At 37.7% G+C, this 20,041-nt stretch overlaps 1 protein-coding gene across 2 annotated transcripts in view; it reads left to right on the top strand.

Moving 5' to 3' along the window:
- Nucleotides 1–20,041, top strand: part of ptk2ba (protein tyrosine kinase 2 beta, a) — a 72,427-nt gene that overhangs the window by 9,451 nt on the left and 42,935 nt on the right. For both annotated transcript variants that reach the window (XM_056476365.1, XM_056476366.1), the window contains exons 5-9: nt 905–992; nt 2,068–2,147; nt 2,761–2,823; nt 6,866–6,920; nt 7,015–7,155. In XM_056476365.1, the coding sequence (XP_056332340.1) occupies nt 905–992; nt 2,068–2,147; nt 2,761–2,823; nt 6,866–6,920; nt 7,015–7,155 (427 nt within the window). The remainder of the gene's footprint in view (nt 1–904; nt 993–2,067; nt 2,148–2,760; nt 2,824–6,865; nt 6,921–7,014; nt 7,156–20,041) is intronic.

The following is a 20,041-nucleotide window of genomic DNA, read 5'->3' on the forward strand; positions in this document are numbered from 1 at the left end:
CAGTTCCAGAAAGCGGGCAGGACAAAAACAGAAGCCAAAAAATAAAATAAACAAGTAAATAACAGGGTGAGAATGTTGTAAAATCTTAAGTGAAGTTTTATAAACAAATTTCGGGAGGAGCACGCACAGAAGTTTCAGTATCAAATACGTCATTGACAATTATTCTATTATCCAATCAGTTCTTGACCAAACCCCTATAAATACCAAAGCTTTCTTACCTGCAGTATCTTACGACTTTAGCATCCCTCCACCACCCCGTCACCTCACCTCATAAGCATTACAATCCCGGGGGGAGCATTCTGGGGCCGGGCTAGATACTTCTCTTGAATCCCTATTCCTCTCTGTTTCCTGATAAGAGGAATAACTCGAGTTTGGATGTCTTCCCCGAGCTCAGAGCCCTCTCCCCGGACAGCACGCCAAATACGCTTTATTCTGAAACTATTGCAAGTGTGAACTCGTGAAAACGTGGTAAAAATCAGGTGAGGGCTTTTTTTTTTTTTGGATTCCTTTTAAAACTCAGTTAGGTTTAGGGAAGGGGGTGGGCGGGTCAATTGGTGCTTTTGAAAATACTATTGGTTGGGTTTAGGAAAGGAGGAGTGTGGGTCAGTCGGATGGGTAGTCATTCAGTCAGTCTGTCAACAGTGGCCTCTAGTGGATTTACGCGAGAACAGCAGGCACGAATGGCACTCGCAAGAGAAGTTTGAGATCTCAAAAAACATACACAGCGGCCTCTGGTCGATTCAAAACAAAAACTGCAAAAAAAACATACCTCATTTGGCGCTCTCCAGAAATGTATATAGGGGTACATATTCAGAATGAGCCTGGGTTGAATAGAGACTAAACTAAAGGAGAATGAATGAATGAATGTATTACTAACACGTTTTTGTTTTGTTTTCATGATCAGATATGATTTGAGGATTCGTTATATTCCTGCTGATTTTCTGGAGAAGTTAAAAAATGACAAAACCACAATGCTGTACTTCTACCAGCAGGTCAGTGTCTGTTTATCAAACAATTCTAAAAGGAAGTGTATGTCTTGAGTTATGTATTTATCGTAGTATTTGTTGTTAAGTATTTATAATATACAGATGACCTCAACATTATTCACCCTCCTGTGATGATGTTTAACAGAGGAAGGAATTTTTTCACAGTATTTGCTATAATATTTTTTCTTCTGGAGAAAGTCTTATTTGTTTTATTTCGGCTAGAATAAAACAGTTTTTAATGTTCTTAAAGACATTTTAAGGTCAATATTATTAGCCCCTTTAAGCTATTTATTTTTTTAATTGTCTACAAAACAAACCATTGTTATACAATGACTTGCCTAATTACCCTAACCTGCCTAATTAACCTAGTTAACCCTTTATGTGTCACTTTAAGCTGAATACTAGTATCTTAAAAATATCTAGTCAAATATTATTCACTGTCATCATGGCAAAGATAAAAGAAATCAGTTATTGGAAATGAGCTATTAAAACTATTATGATTAGAAATGTGTTGAAAAATTCTGGCCATTAAACAGAAATTGGGACTAAAAATATACAGAGGGTGCTAATAATTCAGGATGGTACTGTATGTAGTCAGTATAGTTAGATAACTGCTCCAGTATGTCCAGTATGTTACCTATGCTTAAGTTTAAAACAGCTCTTACCTCCAGTATTGTGTTCATGTTTATGATTATGTTCATTTATGTAGCATCATGATCCTGTGAGACACGACATTTAATTACACTGTATGTCCACACATGTAGCAGAATGATATTAATGCTCAAGTTGACCTAAAAAAACTTAAGTAAGTAACTTAAACTTAAAGTAAGTGGTTGCAAACAGTTGATATGGGCTGAATTTAAACAAACAAATGAAACTTAGTAATGTTCAACTCAATTTGTTTGTTTTAATTCAGCCCATATCAACTGTTTGAAGCCACTTACATTTAAAAACTTCTGTAAATCCAGTGAATGATTTTTTCGTTTGCGCTGAAGCATCATGGACTTGTGATATACTGTTGCTGATGGTGTTTTGCAGATGTAAAAAGCCGAATGTATGTGTGATTGTTGTGGTTTTGCAGGTTCGTGCCGATTACATGCAGCATAACGCCAGAAGAGTCAGCGACGGGATGGCCCTGCAGCTCGGCTGTCTGGAGATCAGGTCAAAATTATATCTACAAACTGATTTTATAAACAGCGGGCATCATTGAAACATGAAGCTGAATAGATTTTTGAGTAAATCATTTAGAAAGAGGGATGTAGAGATCAGTCAAGAAAAACAAGGGATGTAGAGATCGGTCAAGATAAGTCAAGAATATTAGCCCTCCTGTGAAAATGAAAAGTGAGACATGCGCTATAAATCGATTAAATACACAAAATTGTCCATAGTTTATGTGTGTTTGAGTGTGAATCAGTGAGTATGGATGTTTCCCAATACTGGGTTGCAGCTGGAAGGGCATCCGCTGTGTAAAACATATGCTGGATAAGTTGGCGGTTCATTCCGCTGTGGCGACCCCTGATTAATAAAGGGACTAAATTGAAGGAAAATGAATGAATGAATGTGTCCAGTTGATTAGTCAACATAAAAAAATATTTGTACAAAATGTATTTAATTAAAAAAATTATATATATTTTCCATTATTGTTTTCCACTGTGGTTTCCATAATGGTACATATATTGTTGTTAATGTTGCACAGGCATTTAATTAACTACATTATTTATATTTACATTACAAAACAATATTACATTTTTTATTTTTATTTTTTATCCAACAGGAGGTTTTATAAAGACATGAATGCGAGTGGCCTGGAGAAAAAATCCAACTTTGAGCTGCTGGAGTAAGTAGAAGGTTTTATTTATCGCAGTGCTTCCCACAGGTTTGAAATATACTTGTGGTGGTAGCCGGATTGAAACACACCATTTACCCACATCATATAAATAGTTAACTATACAGTATGTGACAAACATAGAAAAAAAAAAAATTATTATATATTATATATTATTATATATATATTAATTATATATAATTAGATTCTTATTCATTAAAGAGCCTCTGTTATGGGTTTTTTGTGTAAATGACCTTCTATTCAGTGTGTATCACAGCACTAAGTGAATGAAAACATCCAGCTGAGGGTTAAATCTGAAAGTGCAACATGTTTAAAACTATTGATTCTTTAACCAAATAGTCAGCTCAGAGTCAAATAAATGAATCGTGTTGAGTTTGGATCTTTTGCCTGAATGCATTGATGTCGATACGGTACATCACCAAATAAGAAAAAAACGGTTCCGGTAAAACGTGAACGCGCCTTTCTGTTTTCGGAGCTCAGGGATCACAGGACTGATCATGACACGAAGATGACGATCACTGACAGATGGGGAAAGGGTTAAAGTTCATTTTCACAACAATACCACAGTATGGCCAACCGTGTGTTGTGTTTGTTCCTGTCATCGCTCCCCATCTCCTTCTTTCTGATGATTGGTGTAATATTTTACACTGTAACGTGGGATTCGTCGGCCGTTTGCTATTAAAAGGAGCAGCAGAGACTATTATGTATGGGACTTTGTCAGACTTTGACAGGGACTTTGTCAGTAACTGTTACAGTTCATATGGACCAAGTTCTTTTTCCTCCAGATCATAACATGTAAGTGTAAATAAAATTGTTGCCTCGTTTTCTGTAGTTTGCAAAATATTCTATTATAGATTAGTGCTTGTGCTGTATCTCTCAGGTTAAATCTGTATGGGGCTATTCACATATTGTGTCCAAAACTACATGTGTTTCTGAACTTGCGATCCTCTGCCGTTTGTCTCTGCGATGGCCACCATCAGCTGTTCCTTCACATGCGATGTGGTCAATTTTTTAAATAGTTCAACTTTTGCCACTGTGGGGATTAATACTGATCTTTGTCGTTCGATCTTTTTCGACACAATCTGTGTCGTTGTTATTACTTAGAGTTAGCGTTAAGAGGAGAGTAGTATTGGGCTCTCGCGTACTCTGTGTGCTACTTCATAGCCATAGTGGGTCTTTCTCTCTGTCTCAAGCTGAACGCAGTTGACCAATCACAACAGACTGCGTCATCGGACAAATCAGCTCAGATTAGCATCGTGCTAAGGAGGGGATTGGGAAGAAATGAATCATTGAACGAATCAAATGGAAGATGTTAGGATAATTTGGTAAAAATAAATACATATTATGAAGCTACGGTCACACCTGGCTTTGTGTGTGCGAAATTCTGTCGTGCGACGCTGCGAAAAGGGGCAGGATTAAACAAGTTTATTAGACATTAAAAAAAGCTAGCGATTGCTCCATGTTTTAAATTTCTGTCCAGAGAGATCATGGTTTGATCCTCGATTGGTCTCATGCAGTCAAGTGATGCGATTTTGCAGGTCAGAGTTCACCAAGCTTGAACTTTGCACCGCAGCAACCTGCGAAACTTGACGCATGACCCCGCTGTTCCGGTCTGACGCATTCGCATGCGTATGAATGGAAGTCTATGGGAAGAAAAGTCAAGTGTGACCGCAGCTTGAGTGTCACATCCCCGGCTTGCACCAATCACCATTCTCCCTTACTGTCACATTCTCTCAGCTCCAATCATCACTCCCCATCTCCTGCCACCTCTCATCACACCAGAGCACCCTCACCTGAGTATTAACTCGACACACCTCCACCAGCAATCACCTTTCCCCATAAAGCCTCTTCAATTCCAGTCATTCAGTGGCTGGAATCGATGTCAGATGGTTCACCTTACCTTTTCTCTAACTCGCCTTCTTCCATGGATGTTCCCCTTCTCCCATGGACGTTTCTCCTAAGGACGTTTCTCCCAAACCTGTGGATGCGTAAGCTGTCATTAAGGGAAGTGACTTTATGCTCGTTTGAAGAACCTTGTTTACACTGTGAACAACATTCCATCTGCAAAGTTTATCATTTGCCCGCTTCTCCTGCTGTTTTATCCACTGTTTGTTTGAATAAATTGATGAAAAGAGAGAACCTTCCTAGTCCTCATCATGTGACCGTAACAATAAGAAAATGAAAGTGTTTTTTGATCTTGCATGCATATCAGCCTGTTGATGGAGACCCCCAAAACCAAAATATGACCTTTTTATGATGCAAAATAGGGGCTCTTTAATAAATTGTTATAAACTGTTTCTTTTTTCAGTGGGTTAAAATTAAATAAAGACAGTGAATTTAAAAAAGAAACTCTTTCTCTTACTTTCATGCAATTTCAGAACCATATCCACCCATCTGACAGGTAAAATCTCAGGTTCAGGTTGCTTCATTTGGCATGACATTTTCTACTATTGCTAAGGCATTTTAGATGGATGAAGTTGAAGTCACAATTATTAGCCCACTGCTGTGCCCCCCCCCCCCCCTCCCAATTTCTGTTTAACAGATTTTTTTTTCAGCACATTTCTAATCATAATCGTTTTAATAACTCATCTCTAATAACTGATTTATTTTCTCTTTGTCATGATGACAGTCAATAATATTTGACTAGATATTTTTCAAGACACTTCTATACAGCTTAGTGACATTTAAAAGCTTAACTAGGCAGGTTAGAGTAATTAGGCAAGTTATTGTATAATAATGGTTTGTTCTGTAGATTATCGAAAAAAAAAAAATAGCTTAAAGGGGCTAATAATAATGACCCTAAAATGGATTTAAAAAAATTTTAAACTGCTTTTATTCTATCTGAAATAAAACAAATAAGACTTTCTCCAGAAGAAAAAATATTATCAGACATACTGTGAAAAATTCCTTGCTCTGTTAAACATCATTTGGGAAATATTTAAAAAAGAAAAAAATATTCATAGTGGGGCTAATAATTCTGACTTCAGCTGTAAATATGTAACATATTGCCATCATAAATTTAATAAAATATACAGCAAATGAGGAGTAAATTATAGGAAAAAAAGGAATAAAAAGAGATCTCAAATAATTATAAGAATTACAAGATTAAAAGGTGTAGATTATTTAAATAAGGCAAATGTATTGATGAACCGTTTCTAATGCTGTACAAATATTTTGCAGCCAGTTTAGATTTCGTCCTCCCTCATAATTTAAATCTTTCCGAGTATTTCGAAAAGTGTTTCTCAGTTGTTTAGATTAAAGAATTTATTATTTAATGTTTCTCTCGCTCTCGCAACATACGGTGATGGGCGCATACAGTTAACGACAGCTGTAGAAAGAGAAAAATGAAAGCCAAAGATTAATCCTGGACGTATAAGTAGATGTAGAATTACTAGAATTTTGTGGCTGGACACAAAAAGGCAACTCTCTGTGGGTCTGCAGTGCACGAGACTGGCTGTGGGAGTGTTGACGGTTCTCGCGCAGTACAAAACGGGTAAACGATAGAAGATTTCCACCGATCGCAGATGTTTTGGGCAGATACAAAAAAGCTTAAAGGGATGATAATAATACAAAAAATGTGTCTCTAAATATATCAGTGCAGTGCTTACCCCACACTTTACTTGGGCGGGCCTCCCAGGTATATTAACAGCCGCTCAAGTAAAGTGTGGGGTAAGCACTGCACTGATATAATTTTATAGCTGATTTACAGGCGAGAAGATTGTTGGCAAGACACTAGTATTCAGCTTAAAGTGACATTTAAAGGCTTAACTAGGTTAATTAGGCAGGTTAGGGTAATTAGATGAGTCACTGTATAACTGTGTTTTGTTCTCTAGCCAATCGGAAAACAGATATTTCTTAAGGGGGATAATAATTTTGACCTTAAAATGGCTTTTAAAAAATGTAAAACTGCTTTTATTCTAGCCGAAATAAAACAAATAAGACTTTTTTCCTGAAGAAAAAATATCATAGGAAATACTTTCTTATTCTGTTAAACATTATTTGGGAAACTGTTGACATTTTTCCTCCTGTTTAGGAAAGATGTGGGCCTGGATTTGTTCTTTCCTCCAGAATTAATCGACAGTATGAAGGTAAAAGTGTGTTTGAGAATCAGGCAGCAATGCAAACCAAGACATTAGTTATGAATAAAATATGATGCACTGATTTGAATGTTTTCCTCTCTAGCCAAAGCATCTGAGGAAAATGATCCAGCAGACGTTTCTGCAGTTCGCAATGCTGAAGGAGGAGCAGTGCATCATCAAGTTCTTCGAGACGTTATCTGTCTTTTCCAGTTTTGATGAAGAGGTTTTTCCTTGTGAGCTGGTGGTAAGTTGAATGCTGTCTTTATTATTGTTATGGCCAAGCTAATGTCAGCGTGTAATGGAAGTTTCCTTTTCTTCCCATTGTGATGCACAGTTGACGTCAGAACTATTAGCCCTCCTGAATTATTAGCCCCCTGTATTTTTTTTTTCTTCGATTTCTGTTTAACGGAGAGATGATTTTTTTCAGCACATTTCTTTTTTTTTTTTTATTGTTTTCTTTTGGCACATGACAAAATAATACAAACACATATTACAAATGGTCACTAGTTAGCCTACTAAATGTAAAGCCAGGATGTGTACAGTGGTTACTGTGGACAATCATATAAAGAAAACCTGGTGAGTAAGTTTAAATTACAACCCAGCTAGCAAAATTCACGTGGCTCAAATCCGGCCCACACCAGACACTTACATCCGGCCCACATACTGCATGGAATGATGGCACTTGGGCGGTCCGCTCCTGTTTGCCAGATCTGGGTCACAATTAAGCCAATGCAATACCACATATCAGCCAGAATTCAACCAAATGAACCAGAACTGACCCTATTCTGGACCACAGTTTACTTTTATTCTGGCCCAGATCCGGCCTACACCTTACACTTGCTGGATGTGGCAAAGTACAAAAATCCCAGCATGCATTGCAGTATGAATACATTCTATAGCTTATTGATGCTCCAGTTTTCAGTATTTGCTGTTGATTCTGCTGTTTATGTTGACGTTGTTGATTTTGTCACCATTAGTCTCCTGTTTGTGATGTTTGAGATTCATACACTGATTATTGATGTCTCTGTGAGCATATGTTGAACCATAGAATCTTTTTAGCTTATAAACCTTCATAATCCTGTGGCGTGAGCAAGCATGTTATTACGTTACTTCTAATAATGGATTAAACATTGGTTAACATCAGTGAATTATATTACTTCATCACAGGTTGTGCCTCGCTTAATTTTATTGTTTTTTTTACTTGGCTCGTTTGCTGTAATGAATAAACTTTTCGAGCAAAGTTCTTAAAAGTTACAGCAGCCCAAAAGAAAAATATTTTAAGAGCTTCAGGGCTATGCGCCCAACTAAAGCAAACACTTTTCTCCACGATGGTGACTTTATGGCTCGTTTCCACTGACTGGTACGGTATGGTACAGTTCGGTTTGGTACGGGTTACCTTTATCAAGCTTGCATTTCCACTAACAAGGGTACCCTTTTGGTGGGCATGGTGTACGACAGAAAGTTTCAGTCGACGTCATTCTCACTCGAGGAAATGTCTACAATTAAGCTGTACAGGTCACTCGCATATCATATGAAAAGCACTTCTCATAAAACAGATGCTTTATACACATAAATACTTGTGTAGAAATGTTTATTACTAACTTTTCAATGAACATGAGTTGATTATAACTGCAGATCAATGACAATGCGAAACAGCCTACTGTAACTATATGTAATATAATATGTAATTATATTAAATAACTAAATAAATGGCCAATAACTAAATAAACATATGAACAAACATATGAATAAATAAATGAACATATATGAACACATACAGCCCCTTACAGTCTCCGATATGTTATCAATTACAGAAGAACTACACACAACAGACATTTCGTCCATATTTAGGTTCAAAAACAGCACAATATATAGCCTACAGTCAGTGAAAACCTCTTATCTGTGTCTGCAATCTTCAGCAGCACATGTAGCCTCTGTTAGAGAACAATTCCATCATTCTGAGTTCATATTAGTCCAAAAGGTGATAATAACAATAGTTAAACAAGGCAGTTTGTTCACGTCTGCTCAAAAATAATGTGCTCCTTTTTTCCGGCTTCTCCTTTGTTTTTCCGCGCTTCACTCTCGTGTTTGTCAGTGTCTGACAGGATCGGGTTTCAAAAGCACATCAATAATCAAGTGCAGGTTATTATCATCAGCTTAAGAAGTTTGTTATTTCAGATATAATGTTAGACGCGCGGCGAGCGCTAGCAAGAAAGCGAAACCGCTCGCGCCTCAGACTGCCTCGTAAAAAAACTTCGCGGCACAGGGTAAATCTGCTCTACTCCATGGCTTTGTGGCTGTTTATCAAGACGACAAGGTTTGTTTGAGCCCAGATCGACCATGGCTCGTTATTATATGTATTTATAATTCCGCTGTAATCTCTCGGCTGTGTATTTCAAACATGGCGGGTTTTTTGTTTTCATTCTGGCTTGTTGCGCAAGCGAATGACGTATCTCTGTAAACCAATAGCGTTCAGCTGCGCGTCTAGCTCCGCCTTTTGGTACCCTTTCTCGTGTTTGGTACCCTTTCGAAAGGGTGCCGAAAAAGTGGTACGGTACGGTTCGGTTCGGTACGCTTTTTGACAGTGGAAACGGCTATAAAAGCGTACCAAACCAAACCGAACCGTACCGTACCACTCAGTGGAAACGGGCCATTAGTCTATGTGGCCCACATATGTTTTAAGATAACTGGGCCACATTTGCCATATCTTCTCTGGGCCACTATAGACTAACGGCTGCATTAGCCAGAGTTTACTGTGCCGAATATTTACCAAAAGTGGCCCACATATGTTTTAAAATGACTGGGCCGCATTTGCCATATTTTCTCTGGGCCACATCAGGCTCACAGCCACAATAGCCAGAGATTACTGTGCCAAATATTTGCCAAAAGTGGCCCACATTTGTCTTAAGATAACTGGGCCACATTTGCACATACACATGTGAGCCACTTTAGGTTTAGACCCAGATTAGCCTTAAATGACTGACACATTTTTGCCGACTGTGTCCTCCATCATTTTGGCCAAATTTGTCATTTTCCACATGGGCCACATTAGGCTCATATTCAGATTACATTTTGCCAAATCTTTGCCTTAAATGACCCATATATGAATTTGAATCTTTGGCCCCCTTTGCCATTGTACAGGTGGGCCACTTCAGGCTCACATTCATTTTGTCTGGGCCGAAGGAATACCACCAGTGCTGCATAACTGTCTAAAGTGGCCCAAATTCGTATGCTATCTTGGAAGACATTGTCACATGAGACCAAAAGTCCTCCCACACTACGATATATACAGGGACCCCTGCTTTGTCCCTATTATGTCATTTTGTAAAGTAAACGTTCATTTTAGTCATTTTATTGGCCCATATTTTTAACTCTGGAGTTTTGGGAGTTTCCAGTGTTATAAGATGACTCTAGCTGTCACTGAAATCCCCACCATGATCACTGTGAACTCTGCTTTTGTAATATTTGGCATCTGTTTCTCCCAGTAAGCATAACCTTGGTGACAGTGGTATTAATGTTTTCTCAGATTATTTGGGTTTGGCGCCAAAAAAGCTGAACTAGTGAACAGTCCCAAAAACAATGAATAAATGTGCCTCTCTCTTTTTGACATTTCCAACAAACATTTATATTTGCCAAACCCATTCTGTTGAGTCGAACAGGTGTAAAGTAAAACCTGTGTATAATTTTATACTGAGTAAATTGTCCTCTAGCTTCTCTGACGTATTTACCAGTGTTTGACAAAATACTTTTCCATTCCTCATCCCCTATTGCATTCTGGATATCCTTTTCCCAAATTGCCTTTAAGTGTATGCAGTCATTATTAAACACACGGTTGGTCATCCTGTGGAAAACAGAGGGTTTTTGTTGGAGATGAGGCAGTTTTCAACACATTGCCTTCAGATACAAGCAGTGCCAAATGCAATGGATAGTTTTTGTTATCGTGCAAGAATAAGGTGTGTTGGGTGACTCACACACAAGCGAGTATGGCCGCAGCAAACAAAGGTGGACATAAGGTGCTTTTTCAAGAAAGTTTAAGTGACATAAACGCAAGTTCGCTAATGAATGAGTCCATCATGATAATGGCGTTAATGCTTGTGTTTTCCTCAGCTTTAACGCATATCAATATAGCAGACTGATATAATCTGAATAATATTCCCTGAAAAGTAACTGCAGAATAAACAGCTGAAGTACAGTATATGATCCCTCTCAGTTCTCCTAATCTCTCAGAGTAGCATGTCTATTTTCAGTTGAAATTTATCAGAAAAAATACAGCCTGTGTAAAGCTGTGATATGGAAAATATGAGACATGTTTCATTTGCACTATGGCTAAAATAAACAGAAGCCTTTATGAAACTCTCTTTATCAGTTAATAAGCATCATTTTAACATTACACTATCAGGCCTGCAGCCAGCTTATTGAAAAGGGTGTTTTTTTCTGAACCTTTTTGCAGTTATTTGCCTGATTTTCTATGTAATTATGCATAATAATGCATTTTAGTGACATTTTAAGAACTAATTTTTGCTGGGTTATCTTGTCGGATGGTTATCATAACCACACTTTTTGATGTACCAAAAAATATTTTCAACCATTCTGTCAAATTGCTTACCACACTATTTTACTATGTTACGTGTTTATTTACAAATGTGCATTTAAAGTGTAAGTTTTATATTACAGTTATATAAATAATGAACATTTTAATAAATAATATGAGAAGATACTTATCTTTAAAATACAAATTTTATATCATCTATAATTAGATGTTTTATTTAAATCTGTTAAAACTTGTTTTATATTAAACACTGAAGCCTGTGGGCAAACTTAATAAACTGTATGAAGAGAGGATTAATTAGTAATATATCTCAATAGCAGTTAAATAAATGATAGCATATTATTATAGCACGGGGGGTGTTGTTTGATTCACCCGTCCCCACCAATGTCAAGTGCAAACCTACGCCCTTGATAGTGAGTGCTCTTAAGAGATAACTACTTACTAGGAGCATGTCTATGGTGCTGATTTGGATTAGTCAATTAACTTAAGCTGCATGTTTTTGGACGGTGGGAGGAAACCCAGGGGAAACCCACGTGAGCATGGGGAGAGCGTGTAAACTCCGCACAGAAATGTCGGCTGGCTTGGTAAGAACTAGAACCGGTGACGTGCTTGCTGTGAGGCAACAGTGCTAACCACTGGGCCACCGTGTCACCCATCTAGGAAAGGAGGAGGAGTAGGGGTGGAAGGGCGGATTCTTCAAAACGAAGATGGCTGTGATATGGAACTTGGGGTATTTATAATGGCTTAGGAATCGTCTGATTGGTGAATCATAAATTGAATAATGCAGGACCAGCTGCAAGCAATCATAACCATGTGATCCTCTCGGAATTAGTTTATAAATAAACTTCACATATTACCACTGTGATAGTGCGGGTCAATAAGCTACTCGAAACATTGCTCAAGTTGGGGCTTTTTTATTGAGCTTAAGGGCCGATCTTGGTTATCAGATGTCTCCTCACTGCGTATATCTTCATCACGTTTATCTGTGATGATATTTACACATTCTATTAGGTTTGCCACACCTACTGTACAAGGTGTTATTTAGACTAATAAGAAATAGATTAGATCTATTTATACACTCAGGTCATGTTTACAAATGTGTGAAAGTCATCGCATTAGATAGCAATCGCAAAGCAAATGTCTTTTGCATTTAAAAACTTCATTTTTGAAAAGACTAAAGTGTAAATATAAGTCTCAGGTGGCTGCGCGCTGCATGGTTTCTGCGCGGTTATATATGTCAGTGTCTACACTTCACAGAGGACAACAGCCAATCACATCTCTTTTCTGCTCTAGAGTATTTGCACTCAATGTTTATTATTATCTTATTCAAGTTCATGTGAATCACTGACTCTGACATAAGAAAAATAGTATTTTAATTCGTTGTAATAATAATTCCATGTAATCTGTGTAGCACAACTAGTCGACGTAAAAAAAAAACATCAGTATTAAAGGGCACATAGTTTACCTCTTTTTTAATGATTTAATATTAATATTATGGTTCTTCTGAGTGTGCCAGTTTAGGTTCAGTTTAAAACACAATTCAGATTTTTTTATTATAATGTGTTAAAAAGTGTCATGTTGGGGGCGTGTCCACAGCTCGCTGATTTAGGGGTGTGTTGCTTCACATGTAGATTAGTTTCAGCTTCCCGCCAACGTAACAAGGGTGCGGGGCCATGAGCTCACCCGCTCTGCGTTTGCAACAGAGTCTGACAGGCAGACAGAGAAAAAGCTGGAGTGAGATGATCAGCATTCAGTCGTACATATATGACTCGGACACAGACCAAGCAGAGAGTACAAAATCATTTGTGTCTTTGTACATTTTTACAGCCAACTGTGTGCTAGTTTCAAGTGCCGAGCTACACAGAAACTAATAACCACGCACACTGAATTAACTTTGACTGAGGCACCGGATGCGCCCCTCGAAGCTGCGACACTGCACACCAGACACTCTCTGTGGCGCGGCAGAAACATGAAGTGTCTTAAATCATCGCACCACGCATTTTTGAATTCTAAACATAGGTTTCTGCAGCGGTCCGCGGCGCCCAGCCGTCGACTTACAGTAAGTGTAACCTGATAGAAACCTATGTTTAGAGTTCTAAAACGCATGCTAGTTAAGATCACAGGGAGCTTCTGGGATCGCGAGAAATGCAAACGGCTGAAGTATAAGGTAGACTCAATGAGAAGTACACATGTTTGCAAACCTACCTAAAGATACAACCAATAATTCCGATTAGAGCGATAATGTGGAGAATATTGATCTTGTGTTGAGCCAAATGAGCCTTGCATCTAAAAATAGAGCTAGGGTGTTAGGGTTTAGTGATATCGCTTCAACTCACGCTGAAAATGGCGGACGTGAATCAACAAACTGAGGATATGATGATGCGCCTGTCAATCAATATTGGTGGGCGGGGGGACCGCTCTCCTACGTAAAGTTGCGGTCGGTTTAAAAACCGCTCCAATTGGTCCACCATTTTTTATGTTGTTAAATTGAAAAAAAAAGGACTGGGTGTGCTTATGTCACCCCAATATGACGGCCTATATACCATACATGCACATACTGTATGTCTGTCCAAACAGCTTGAAAAGTAGATTTTTCACCATAGGTGCCCTTTAAAGTTGACCTGTCGACTAAAGTCTATGAAATCCCTAGTCTGAATTAGCATGAGAACTAATTAGACGGATACATACAGTGACCTCAATATGTATTTATACATTCTGGTCATGTTTACAAAAGTGTGCATGCCACTGCATTAGATAACAATCACTAAGCAAATGTATTTTGCAAATAAATGCTGCAAAATCTTGCTGCAAAATAGACCAAAAAGTGTTTGTCTGCATCCAAAACCGCATACTTCCATACTATACAGTACGCTAAAATCAGTATGCGAGCTGAGTAGTACGTCCGAATTCATAGAATTGGAAAATCAGTATGTGAGAAGTACCCGGATGACTTACTACATCCGGCGATATTCTTGAGTGCGCATCCCATGCATGCTGCGCTATCCCATGATACCCTGCGAGCGAATTCATGAATGGGAGTAAAGCGACGCAACTGACGCAGGTAGGTCACGTGACCATGACAAAATGGCGAATGTAGTACGTCCGAATTCTATTCATACTATTCACATTCATACTGTATAGAACATACTTTTCTAACGGCCGAGTAGTAGGCGGTTTCAGACGCAGCCTTTGTCTTTATTTGCAGCACAGCACTATATCTGTTTTTAAATCATTTTAAACTCGTGCTTCTTAAGAAATGTGCTTGCATTATCTTCTTCTGTGGCAGAGATAACATATTGCTTGCACATTTAGTTATCAGATGCATGACAGTGTGATGTAAGTGTCCACTATAGATGCTTATCTGTAGATGTGCAGCAACTTCAGATGCTTTAAATGCTTCATTAATGTCCTAAAGAGGACCTATTAGGGGCCCTTTTACAAGATGTATATATGTAAGTAAAGATATACACTCACTGGCCACTTTATTAGGTACACCTTACTAGTACCGGGTTGGACCCCCTTTTGCCTTCAGAACTGCCTTAATCCTTCATGTCATAGATTCAACAAGGTACTGGAAATATTCCTCCATATCGAAAGATTTTGCTCCATATTGATATGATAGCATCACGCAGTTGCTGCAGATTTGTCGGCTGCACATCCATGATGCGAATCTCCCATTCCACCACATCCCAAAGGTGCTCTATTGGATTGAGCTATGGTGACTGTGGAGGCCATTTGAGTACAGTGAACTCATTGTCATGTTCAAGAAACCAGTTTGAGATGATTCACGCTTTATGACATGGCGCAATATCCTGCTGGACGTAGCCATCAGAAGATGGGTACACTGTGGTCATAAAGGGATGAACATGGTCAGCAACCATACTCAGGCAGGCTGTGGTGTTGACACGATGCTCAATTGGAACTAATGGACCCAAAGTGTGCCAAGAAAATATCCTGTGCCCACAGGAACTGCTGCTCACTATATATCCTGCGCCCACAGAACTGCAATTCACTGGATATTTAGTCTTTTTCAGACCATTCTCTGTAAACCCTAGAGATGGTTGTGCGTGAAAATTCCAGTAGATCAGCAGTTTCTAAAATACTCAGACCAGCCCGTCTGGCACCAACAACCATGCCATGTTCAAAGTCACTTAAATCACCTTTCTTCTCCATTCTGATGCTCGGTTTGAACTGCAGCAGATCGTCTTGACCGATGCTGCGTCCCAATTTGCATACTTATACTACACCCTAAAAGTATGTACTTTTTTGTAAAGGAAAAGTACACACTTTTGAGTGTGTGACAGAAGAGTATGCAAGCTTTTAGGTCATACTACTTCCTCGTTAACAGATCATTGTGTTGCTTAGTTACGAGCCCTGTCAATCGTCCACACATCATCCACATTTCTTTCATATTTAATTTCCTACCTTATGGAGAAGAAGCAGCAGCAGGTTAATCTCCCATTCACCAGTCTTTCCTGCAGAGAAATCTCCTCAGGTGTTTGGGTAATTCTGCATTCAGACGTTAATGTCCAAACACGTCTTTATAAGTTCAGTATTGTTGTTGCAGATGAAATATAACACAGAAAACGTGATTAAAACATGTTCCAGTGGGCTAGATGTTAATTAACATCTTTACCGAAGCCTCTCTACTTGACGGTTGGTCTCGCGCATCCATCATGTTTGTAGTTTGTTTACACTTTTCACCAGCGATTGTAGTTCTAAATCGAATTCACGTAGTATGTTCAATGTATTGTGGGCAATATCAGCGGTTAGACTATGGACGCTTCTACACTTCGAGTTTTTACCGGAAATAGTAAACCATACGGGAACCTTTGGCATACTCTTTTCAACATACTACGATTTGGGACATACTAATTCTACTTTCAAATACTATTTAGGATGGATAGTATAAATGCTTAGATAAACCTAAATGCTTTGAGTTGCTGCCATGTGATAGGCTGATAAGAAATTTGCGTTAACGAGCAGTTAGACAGGTGTACCTAATAAGTCAAGATGTATACAGTTAAGCCCGAAATCAAATCCCTGTTCATATCCCTGGCAAATTCTGACTTAAACGTTTTTGTAAATAAATGTAAATAAAACCTGAGAAATATTTTTTCAACAATGATGCCTCTTGTACACCGTCTTATTATCTTTTGGAAGAAGCCTGTGTCATTTCCAGTCCAAAAAAAAACTTGCTGGTTAAATAAAGTAACTTTAAGTCAGAATTTGCAAGAGGTATGAATAATTTTGAACTTACATTTAGTCATTTAGCAGATGCTTTTGTCCAAAGCAAGTTATAATTGAGGAGCCATTCAGAGATTCAACAAGAAGAGGCTATACACACAAGAGGAGATATTTATACAAATAAACTGTTTTAGAAATTAGGTGCTAGAATAAAGGGGGGTGTTTTTTATATAGAGAGAGAGAAGTGTGAAGAGTGTTTTTATAAGTGGTTTGTCAAGCCCAGTCACCTGTGTGAAGTGAAGCAGACTTTATAAAAGCAGTATATTTTTAAAAAAACTTTTCAGAAGAAAGTGGAGCCTTTACAGCTTGTTAATCAGATTCTCCAGCAACAACAAACAAAACATGTGGATGTGTTTTAAAGGAGACCTATTATGCCCTTTTTATAAGATGTAAAATAAGTCTCTGATGCTCCTAGAGTGTGTATGTGAAGTTTCAGCTCAAAATACAACACAGATAATGTTTTGTAACTCTTTGAAACTGACCCTTTTAGTCTTTTTCCTAATTGTGTTATTTTGGTGACTGTCTCTTTAAATTCAAATGAGATTGTGCTCTTTTCCAAAGAGGGCGGAGCTACAAATTCCAGTGTGTCAGCATAGTGGCAGATTCAAAAACAAGGCTGACCAATACTCATGAGGGAGAGATGGTCACTAGTGGGTGGGGTTTTCCCCCTCTGATGACACGTACAAAGTGAGAATGTCAATCAGAGTGTTTCTGCAGACTGTTTTTATCAAGTGTGATTATAAAATAAATTACTTAATTTTTTTTACCATTAGAAGCTGGTTATATTCTCACACTGCCGCCACACAACTGTTTAAACCCTTTATAAAAGTAATTTTTGCATAATAGGTCCCCTATAAAGTCTTATCAGTTTAAACTGATAGTTTTCTGAGTGTGGAAGGCTGTAAATGGTTACATGGTATTAACTTAGTTTTCTTTCTTGGAGGCTGTCAAGTACAGTTTATGTCAAAAACACTCTAAAACTTAGTATAAAATTGGTTATGTTCAGGCCAGAAAATCTGGAACATTTTTGCAGATTGAGCCTGTCATGTGAGGGTATTAAATTATATTATATATTCATTTATTCATTTTCCTTTAGCTTTATTTATCAGAGGTTGCTACAGCGGAATGAACCGCCAACTATTTCAGTATATGTTTTATTACCCAGCACTGGGAAACACCCATTCACTCTTACATTGACACACACACTCATACACTTCAGCAAAGCTTATTCAAATTACATTTCTATAAATTTAGTTAATACATTATTATTATTAAATGCAATTTTCTGTATCTTCTGTATTTATTATACGAGACCAGTATGGTTTTGTTTACCAAAAAATTAGATTTGCATTGTAATCCTTTAATAAAAGTAAAGACATTAGTTTTATTTCATTTTGTTTTAATGTGGTTGTTGTTTTATTTTATTTATTTATTTTAAGTTTCCAGCTCCTGTATTCTTAAAATCATTCCGCATAAATATGCACATTTTGTACAAAATTCTATGCAAAAATAGTAAAAAAAAATGTAAATAAATTCTACAGATTCTGTCTGGCATGTGAGAATAGAGTTGACATAGAGATCCCATACACAGTTGAAGTCTGAATTATTAGCCCCCCTGTATATCTCCCCCCCACCCGCCCATTTCTGTTTAACGCAGAGAAGATTTTTTCAACACATTTCTAAACATGATAGTTTTAATAACTAATTTCTAATAACTGATTTATTTTTTTAATTTTGCCATGATGACAGTAAATAATATTTGACTAGATATTTTTCAAGTTACTAGTATTCAGCTTAAAGTGACATTTAAAGGCTTAACTAGGTTAAAGAGTAAAGTCAACAAGCTTAACTAGGGTAAAGTCTTTGTACAATGTAGGTTTGTTCCGTAGACAGTCGGAAAAAAATGTTGCTTATGAGAGCTATGAATATTGACCTTGAAAGTGTCATGAAACCCCCTTCTTTCAGTTTAAGTCCACCTCAGAATTTTCTCAAAAAATGCTTCATGATGGGTGTGGAGCTCTAAGGGCAGAGGGAAGAGTGGACGACACAAACCGTGAGGAGACCCATGATTTTATCATTTACAGAGTTAAAATGTAACATAATAAACAGTTAGTGCCCTACTACAGTACATATATTATTCATAATTTTATATAATAGATACACTAACCACAATTTGATCCATCATTATAAAGATAGTCATATTTAAACAACGGGGTGGGGGGTGGGTAGGTGTTGGGGGACTTCTCTCCACCTGACTCCCTGGGTCTGAATGCAGACACTGTGGATCGCAGTGCAGCAGGACTCTTGCCCTGTCTATTCCAACCATAAGCCCTGCTGGTTATCTGGAGGATTTTAAACATATGCGAACACAGCAGCACGGCAATGTAATGGTCACGAACTCAACTGATAAAAGACAAAGTCTGCCATTGTCCAATTCTCATACAGCTCTCCTGACAAAAATGCTTGCTGAAAACCAACAGCTTTGCTGTATCGGCACTGACAGCATCAGGGGGAAAACACGTAACAAACTCATAAATCATACAAACAAGCACCCTTTTATGAACGGCTAAATGCTGCATGCTGTGCGTGGCCACGGTCTCACAGCTTGGCAGGTCTGCCTTGCCTTCGGAAGGCATGTGCTCTCATGAATAATTAAAAAGTAGAGTCTTCTTATAGGATAAGAAACTCAGCTATGAAAAATAATGAGACCCAGGCATCATCACTGGACAGGCAGGTGAGCGCTACGTTAGCAATTTCGATCGCGCCCTAAAGATTATTTTAAAAAGTTCACCAAGATGTCTTGAACCTTTTAAAATGGTTTAAAAAAAAATAAAAACTGCTTTTATTCTAGCCGAAATAAAACAAATGAGACTTTCTGCAGGAGAAAAACTATTAAAGTAAATACTGTGAAAAATTCCTTGCTCTGTTAAACATCATTGGGAAATATTTGAAAAAGAAAACAAAATCACAGGAGGGCGAATAATTCTGATTTCAGCTCTATATCGCCATCAGGTGGGCGTTACAGAAGCCCGAGGAGCAAATTAGTGCGGTTTCGTGATCCTGTCATTATAAGACTTTTGAATAAGACCAATTTTTAACACTACTGATAGCTAGTGTAAAATAATAAATTAATTATAGTTAAACTAGCATAAATTATCAATATTACAACTATTATAACAAATGGTGAAATAGGTATTTTAGTATTAAGTTACTCTGTACTGAGATTTTTTTAAATCAGGTTATATCTTATATAACTATATTTTTATGAAATTCTAAAAGCTTGTTTATCATGTTAAGATTTTATAGTGTTTGTATAGTTATATATTTATTTGTA

The sequence above is a fragment of the Danio aesculapii genome, chromosome 17, assembly GCF_903798145.1.
Source record: "Danio aesculapii chromosome 17, fDanAes4.1, whole genome shotgun sequence".
Classification (NCBI taxonomy): domain Eukaryota; kingdom Metazoa; phylum Chordata; class Actinopteri; order Cypriniformes; family Danionidae; genus Danio; species Danio aesculapii.